General features: G+C 38.1%; 1 protein-coding gene across 1 annotated transcript; it reads left to right on the forward strand.

Annotated features, from left to right (window-relative positions):
• Positions 1-3,162: 3,162 nt before the first annotated feature.
• LOC118342433 (tropomyosin alpha-1 chain-like) lies at positions 3,163-7,523 on the forward strand (the record flags this gene model as incomplete). Its single annotated transcript, XM_035680974.1, is given in 2 exon segments — positions 3,163-3,397; positions 7,398-7,523. Coding segments are annotated over 2 exon segments (240 nt in total), but the record flags the coding sequence as incomplete, so codon positions are not given.
• Positions 7,524-8,047: the final 524 nt, after the last annotated feature.

Genomic DNA, 8,047 nt, shown 5'->3' on the forward strand with positions numbered 1-8,047 from the left:
AATATCATCTTGAACAGTAGTACATGAGACTGATAATCCGTTAAGAAATCAGGTTCCTCCTGGCCTCCTCCAAAGTGCTCCTAATGGCATTTGAAAGAATTGACCGGGCCCTGAACGAAAAAAAAACAACCAGAGCCAAAAAAGATATAAGACACTTTGGGTTGAAAGCTTGAAGATAGTTGATTGTTGAGTCTCCTTTCCCAGGGTTCCACAGCATCATATTGTGACAACCCTGGGAAGGAGACTCAACAATCACCTATCTTTTCTTCTCTGATTGGTTGGTTTTGTTCAGGATTCTTGCAATGCTATTAGGCACACTATGAGGAGCCAGAGGAACATGATTTCTTCACAGATTATCTGTCTTCATGTACTACTGTCAGAACACAGTGAAAATGTCAGCAATAATAACAAAACATTGTTTTATAAAAATCACCTACTACAGCTTTAAGAGTAATTTATAGTTCCTACCCTGCTGTTGTTTTATGAGGTACACTTAATGAGTGTTACAAAAAAGGTAACGTGTGCAACAGTGAAGTTTGCTGTGAGTATTCTGTCCTACAGTGTTGGTTTGTATAAGGGAAGAAACAAAAGAAAAAAACTGTCACCTGCTTGTTATAACCCATAGCCTCTGACAAGAAAAGATAGGGTTACTATGGCAGCAGCAGTCATCTGAATAGTTATTGAACAGCCATTTCTGTGATGAGTAACTGTTTCAGATTTGACAATGAATGCTAGACATCATATATAGCATCATAACATTATATATAGCCTTTCCCCCTTAATGCCACACTGGATCCCTGTTACCATATACAGTATATGAGCACCATCAGGTCAGCTAATATGAATGCACTCAGACCCCATAATAGAAAGGATCACTGTTCAACCCACCCAACAGACACACAAAGAGCTTATACAGCCTTGTCTGATAGTTTGATGCCATATAAAAAATTATTTTCGAGAATTTTCTTAGAAATCCAAGCGAACAAAGACAGCAACAAACTTCTATTCCTTTTTCTCTGTGTCCATGTCTGCCTGTATGTGTGTGCACAGCTGCGGACAGTCTCTTATTCTAATCCTCTAGACAATGTCAGCCAAAAGATGTTTATTAATAACCAACTGGGGCCTAGAGAGGGGAATAACTGACATAGTCACCCCGTTGCCCCTGTACCCTGTCCATCCCCAGGAGAAATCCAATTATAGGCATTACAGGCCAGGTGATGGAATAGGGTTACAGGACAGGCATTCCTACCCAGTGTCAGTTTGTATTGTGTTTGTTCTATCTCACAACTTTTCTCCCCATCACCAAGGCAGGTCATATAAAATCAATGTTTGAAATACTGAACATAAATAAGCATTCTGGCAGTTATTTCATAAATCAAAATGTATGCTTTTAGCTGTGAATTCAAGCATATTTTTTCAGACAAAGCTTTTTGTGTCAATAGCAACTTTAGTGACAGTCATTCCATGACTACATCAGACTGTGGCTCTCACCTGGAAAACACTGAAAACACTTATTAGAACCTGCTATGGTTGTATGGCTTAGGTTCAACCCTTTGTAAGAGTAGGGCAGTTCATCCTGTGGGGGAAAAAATTGCAAAAGGTACACTGTTGGGAAGCAGCTGAGTCTGGTTTTGGGACTAATAAATTACATGGTATTGGACTGGCACAGACACGCAAACTCTACAATGCCTGATGCCAAATTTTAGGCATATCAGAGGAATTTACAATAAGGTTATCACTATCAGAACAACTTTAGATGCAATATCCAATATATGATCCGACATTAAACATTCAACATTCCATCCAGGTAGTTGTGATTGCACCAATTAACACAAATTCAACCAGCCCACAGAATCTTGGAGGGACTAATAATATTCTATATATTATCTATTATCTCTGTATCTATCTTAATAGGAAGCCAGATGAACCTGATATTTTACCATTTGTTGTTGTGTTATAAGGAGTTCGGTCTAGACCTGCTCTATTTGAAAAGTGTCCTGCGATAACTTCTGTTATGAACTTGGCGCTAAACAAATAAAATTGAATTAGATTATCTGTCTCATATAATACTGTCAGGATATAGTGAATGCAAATATGACGGAAAGGTATTTTGATCAAAGTCAGCTACTGCAGCTTTAAGAATACATGTGAAACAACAATGTGATACAATACAATTCACCCCATTGCGATTCAGTGGGATTCAGCATGATTTGAACACAATTCCACTCAAACCGATGCCAAAAAATAAGATGCTACAGTTCAATATGATACAGATTATTTAATTTTATTTCTTTGCTCTTCTTCATTAGCAAATGAGTTTATTTAAAAGCTAGTAAATGGACCTTGCTGTGAGTTGGTGTTCTTAGCTATATTAATTGCCCCTTCTCTCTCATATGACATATGTTGTGATAGAAGATGCAATTCATATTGCCAGCCCCTATTAACAGGCATCAGTAGTTATGGTGCCCTAATCCCACATCATATGTCTTTCAGTGTGAGCTTAAATGGTGTCAAATGGATATAGGATTGCAATAGTGCTCTGCTTATTTAATGGCAGCAACAGCTGTTGTTTAACTGCATGGTGGTCATAATAAAAAGTGGCATTGAATATGGAAACCTGTTAAAACATACCTTTTTATCAAGTGTATTTGGACAAAAACTGTAGTGAATATGTGAGATATTGAAAAGAATCAAAAGACCCCCAAACATTTTGAATATAACACATGAACTGAAGTCTGGTGATCACAAACCACAACTGACAGGTATTTTTATTCCTATGACTAATAGCCAACCTTTGGCTGGTCTCTTAAAGCAGCGTGTGTCACACAGAAAAGAGACAGGTTTCCTTTGCTATGTCTTCTAATATCATTTAAGCTCTTGTCAGCCTCTTATTATTTCATATTAGATATTGAACCCATGCAGGGAATTAGATTATTTACAGTGTTGTTCTTCACTTTAGAAGCAACATCACAAGGGAACGGCTACAGCTGGTCAAATAGAGGAATTCTGAACTATTTCTCTCTCTATATATATATATATGCAAACATATGTTGTTAGTGTGCAGGTTCACTTTTCATTGGGTGTGGTCCTGTGGTTGGTTAGTTGAGGGGGCTTAGAAGTGGGACTGTCTCCTCCTCCTCCTGTCATATAAATGGTCTCCCTCCATCTTTGTCAGAGTCTAGTCTCTCCACCAGTTTGCCAGGCTCTCAGGTCCTCTGTCCTGCACCCATTTGTCTACCCCTCTCCGCTCATTGTGCCAAAAGCCCATTAAATCTCAGCCAAAATGGAAGCCATCAAAAAGAAAATGCTTATGCTGAAGTTGGACAAGGAGAATGCACTGGACCAAGCTGAACAAGCTGAAGCAGACAAGAAAGCAGCAGAGGACAGAAGCAAGCAGGTGTGTTATGAACCCAGAGAAGCATGTTTCATCAAATAGATACTTCCAAATATCAATCAGGTGTGAGGCAAAGTGATTCAGTAGATTCACTTCTTCAAGTGAGAAGTGAGATTGGCTTTTTCTTCAACTGTTTCATGAGGATGAGCATTAAAAAAACTTAATAATAATATTTTTTGTTATAGTATTCATTTCTTCTGTGGTCGGTCAGAGTCTCATATTTTAAGGTAGCATCTAGCAATAGGGTGAATGGATGTTACCTGTGTATCATGTCTGGATGGTATCTTCAAGCTATTTCACATCATGGCTTTGGATGATGACAGTCCAACAAAGAGTTCTGCACAGGCCTTCTGGCATTGTATCAGTGTCTTGAGACCCAACCCAACCCAACTAAATCCGACTAGTACTGCCAAATTTTTGCCTTGCTTTGTGGCTTTGCGTGTAGTTGCAACCAGTGCCTGAAATGGGCCAGCAGCACAGAATACTGGCACTTGTTATTTTTGTCCACATGAGTACCCTTACTACTTATTGAGCATGCTCTGGTGAGCATGGGCATACCCACCACTAAGGTCACCAGTATTTTTTTCCAAGGGATAGACAATAAAAGTCATTAAATAATTGCCTAAATATATATATATAAAATATATAATATCAATACAGCGCCCAATCGCACAGCTTCCCCTAGCAAGTTCAGAAAAACTGTGAAAACTGTGCGTACAGCAATGCTGATCAGGCACTTCTATACAACTGTGTCCAAAAATGTCCTTGTTAAAAAGGACAAAAAACGCCAAAAGAATTAGGGTTAGGGTTAGGGTTGTGCTGAAGTAGGGTACTGTTTTGGTTTTTTTTTTGATTGTGCCACATGTAAACATTGGTACAAGGAAATAATAATTACATTTGAAATTAATAAATTCCATTAAAAAAATAGGCAAACCTGACACCAGAGCCCAAAGCTTGCCATAACAAAAAGGCCCAACTGTGACCCGAAACCTGATACTTTGTTGGGTTCAGGTCGGGTAGCAGTCTAATTAGGTTCGTACCCAACAGCCTCTAATGCTAAATTATTTAATACTACAATACTTCTGTGACTGCACACATACGAGTATGAGTGTAAATGCTTTACCTAACTATTTCAAGAGTGGAAGGAGACAACTTGAACTTCCTGAATAGGGGGCACTTAAAGTGCCAGTGTGTAACTTTTAGGACTCTCTATTGTCAGAAATGGAATGTAATATTCATAGGTATGTTTTCATTAGTCTATAATCGTTCTACTTAGCATATGCTGAACAAAATGAGCATCTACTTTACTTTTTCCACAATGATAAAAAAACAATTATATGATTAGTACTAAATATAACTACAGCTCCTAAATCAGTGGTCAAGGGCGCCATTGTGTAGCATGACATTGTAACATGACATGTTATTACAAAATAATAAATAATAATTAACGTAATATGTGCTCACGGAATATATGATTGTATTAATAAATAAAGATAAAGCAAAATAAATAACTGGCTATGGCCAACTCAAGTCTATTAGGAATTCCCTTTGTCATCGTATACAGAATATTTGGGTAACATTTTACAATACAAAATTGTGAGTAGTTACCAATAAAAGTGAGAAACTAATCAGGAACTACTTGATAATTAATAGTTAGTTTTTCATGAATATTGCCAAATTGAGAACTACATAGTAGATAATGCTGAGTTCCAAGAGAACCAAGTAGGAGATACCATATTAATGACTCATTAGGTAAAAATTTATTAAAGAATATCAGAATCCTGCTGCCCACTTTGCTGCCACAGAGTGGCACAAAATTTGTAAGAACTAATTAGTCTGTACTTAATCATTAATTACTATTTAAGAATCAGAAATACTTTATTAATCCCCAAAAGGGAAATTTGATAGTGAAACCTTACTGAGACATGAGACCTGCTGGATACAGTCGCACCTGAATCAGTCAGACCTGTTTGGACCTGATCCAATCTTAGTCCTAGATTAGGTTTTAAATAATACTTGACTGCACATGCTAACTGACACATATTTGTAGGTTCTAGTCACCCTATGATATATATGTTGGCTCCCTACCACTCTCAATTGTAAGTTTTTCTTGCATACAAGTTACCTGGAGACACAATCAGCTTACTTACACCCAAAATCAGTTACTAGATTTCCTTTGGCATACATACCAGAGGAGATATGGAGATAGTGTTGGCATGTCAGGAGAGCTGGTGTGAAGGTCATAGAAGGGATCAAGAGGCACACAACATTTAAACCTTCTCTCCCATCAATTATCATGGGGGAATGTGAGGTCACCACCCTGGTGAACAGGCAGCACGCCTACAGGGAGTGTAGTTTGCTCTGCTTCACGAAAGACATGGCTGAATCAGATTATACGGGACAGCTCTGTCGAAGCAGCCAGCAAGGAAAGTAGAGTGGTAAGAAGAGAGAAGGAAGTCTCTTTGTAACTCCAAGTGGTCTGGACATGTAACTGTGAAGAATATTTGAACTGCCAATATTGAACTTCTTATTGTAGAGTTAAAACCTTACTATCTGCTGTGAGGTCATCTACACAGTCAATACAGAACTTCAATTGTGTCTTTCAAACCTCAAACAATACATAAACAGTGCAAATCAGACACTGAGGGTCTTTGACTGCATAACAGATTATTAATTTCTGTGGGGAAACAATGTGCCATCCAAAGAAAATAAACCACCATAAACAACAAAGACCTTCTTGGTATGAACTAGTTTCAAGCATACCCTGACCTTATGTGACAGCCATTGTGTGTTTTTAGATACTACCAGTCGCCGAAGTCTGAAATTTGCACACATTGTACATGGTGGAGCTTCAATATATATATATATACATATTTAAATTTCAAATTGCAACAATTTGTGTAAAAATGTTTTATTAAGATACTCTACAATTCAAACTAAAGTGAAGGGATAGGTTCACAATTTTGTTGTTTTTTAAACAATATTCAGATGCCAATATGTGCATTGAGTGTACATACAGTTTTTCTTGCCATAGTCATTCTTCCTGTCCATACTAGATCTTGACCATGCACTTCCAATAGTGTTCCTAGTGTAAAAACACAGTTTCTGCAAAAATGTATTCCAAAGTCTTAAGTTAATATGAGGCTTTGACAGTAAATCAGTTGCATTGCTTCCAAATTTGCAGTAATTTCTTTTATATAAAATTCCATCTTTGCACGGAACAAATGGATTTTGACTTAAGATCTTTGTCCTCAATCTCTGCCACTGGAATGCATGTTAGGACGGAATCTCTTCATGGTATGTAGTATGAACCACTAACAGATATAATTAGTGGCTTCCAAGTCTGTTAAGTGAAGCCAACGCGGAAGTGTGTTAAACCTGCATTCTTTCTAATGGCCAGTAGGGGCCAGCTCCATGGGCTGCAAAAAAAAAAGCCTGGTAGTATTGAGGCTTGTGGAGAAATGACACTGCTTTTAGCTCAGTAAAAAGTTTTCCAATGAGTTTATGGTCTCAATCTGTAGTTTATATTCTTATTCCATACAGCATGATGTTTATTTAGTAAATTATGGTTCTTATTTAAAGTCAAATCAGGGTATGCTTTAGGGCGTGACTTCCTTTTGATTGTCACGAAACTCTAATCTAAACCAAGCGCAGTCCGTCAGCCCAACTGGCAGTACACCTCCACTGGTTTGAAAAACTAACATCATAAAGCCAGACTTGAGGCTTCAAAGCGGTACTGCACAAATCAATGGGTTTGATATGTTCACACTTGGTATGAAGGGTTAGATTATTACAGCAAGTAAAAACTGCTTTAATATACATATGGGCATGTGACTATTGTTTTAAAACAGACTTGGAAAAAAGTCACCATATCTTTAACTGGAACACATAAAAGTTATAATGTTCCAGGGTATTACAATCACTGTATTAAGCATTAAAGAAATTCTCTGATTTCGAACATGAAATTGCTAACCTGCTAACTGTGTTTGATGTCCCACATCAGCATGAAGACGAACTTCTGCAAATGCAAAAGAAGCTGAAGGGGACAGAAGATGAGCTTGATAAGTACTCTGAGGCCCTGAAGGATGCGCAGGAGAAGCTTGAGGTGGCCGATAAGAAGGCTGCGGATGTGAGTAATACATTTCCAAAAGTGCAATGCACAATTGTTGTCCCATCGTGTATCATTTTGTCTATGTTTGATGAGTTATTTCAGAAAATGTATGTACCATAAGGCCCAGATAAATGTTTCTTTAGGAGATACAGTAGTTTTTCTTTCTTTTATTGTTTCTAACAGATTAGGTACAAGAACAAATCACTGTAACACATAGTAAACCTGTAAATATCACAGATTCTGTACCTTTTCCAGTCATACTGGCATACAGGGTGAGTCCTGAGCTTAGGCTTTGATAAAAGCTGTGATGCTGCCAGTGTAAATCAAGCCTGGTTGAGTCCCTGCTTCTCCCTTGCATTCCATTCTCATCGTGCCCTGCATGGACTCCCCACAGCTGTCGGGGGGATTCAGAGCCCTATTTTGGCCATGATGTCAGCCGCTCAACCTTGACTGTGAGCTTAACAATGGCCCAAGTCCATTTTAGGTACACCATCCACTCCTTCCAGGTCACAGTATCTGCTGATCTTTAGTCTCTCTCCTTT

This window comes from Morone saxatilis, unplaced genomic scaffold, assembly GCF_004916995.1.
Source record: "Morone saxatilis isolate NCDOM2014 unplaced genomic scaffold, NCSU_SB_2.0 Contig9, whole genome shotgun sequence".
In the NCBI taxonomy this organism is placed as follows: Eukaryota; Metazoa; Chordata; class Actinopteri; family Moronidae; genus Morone; species Morone saxatilis.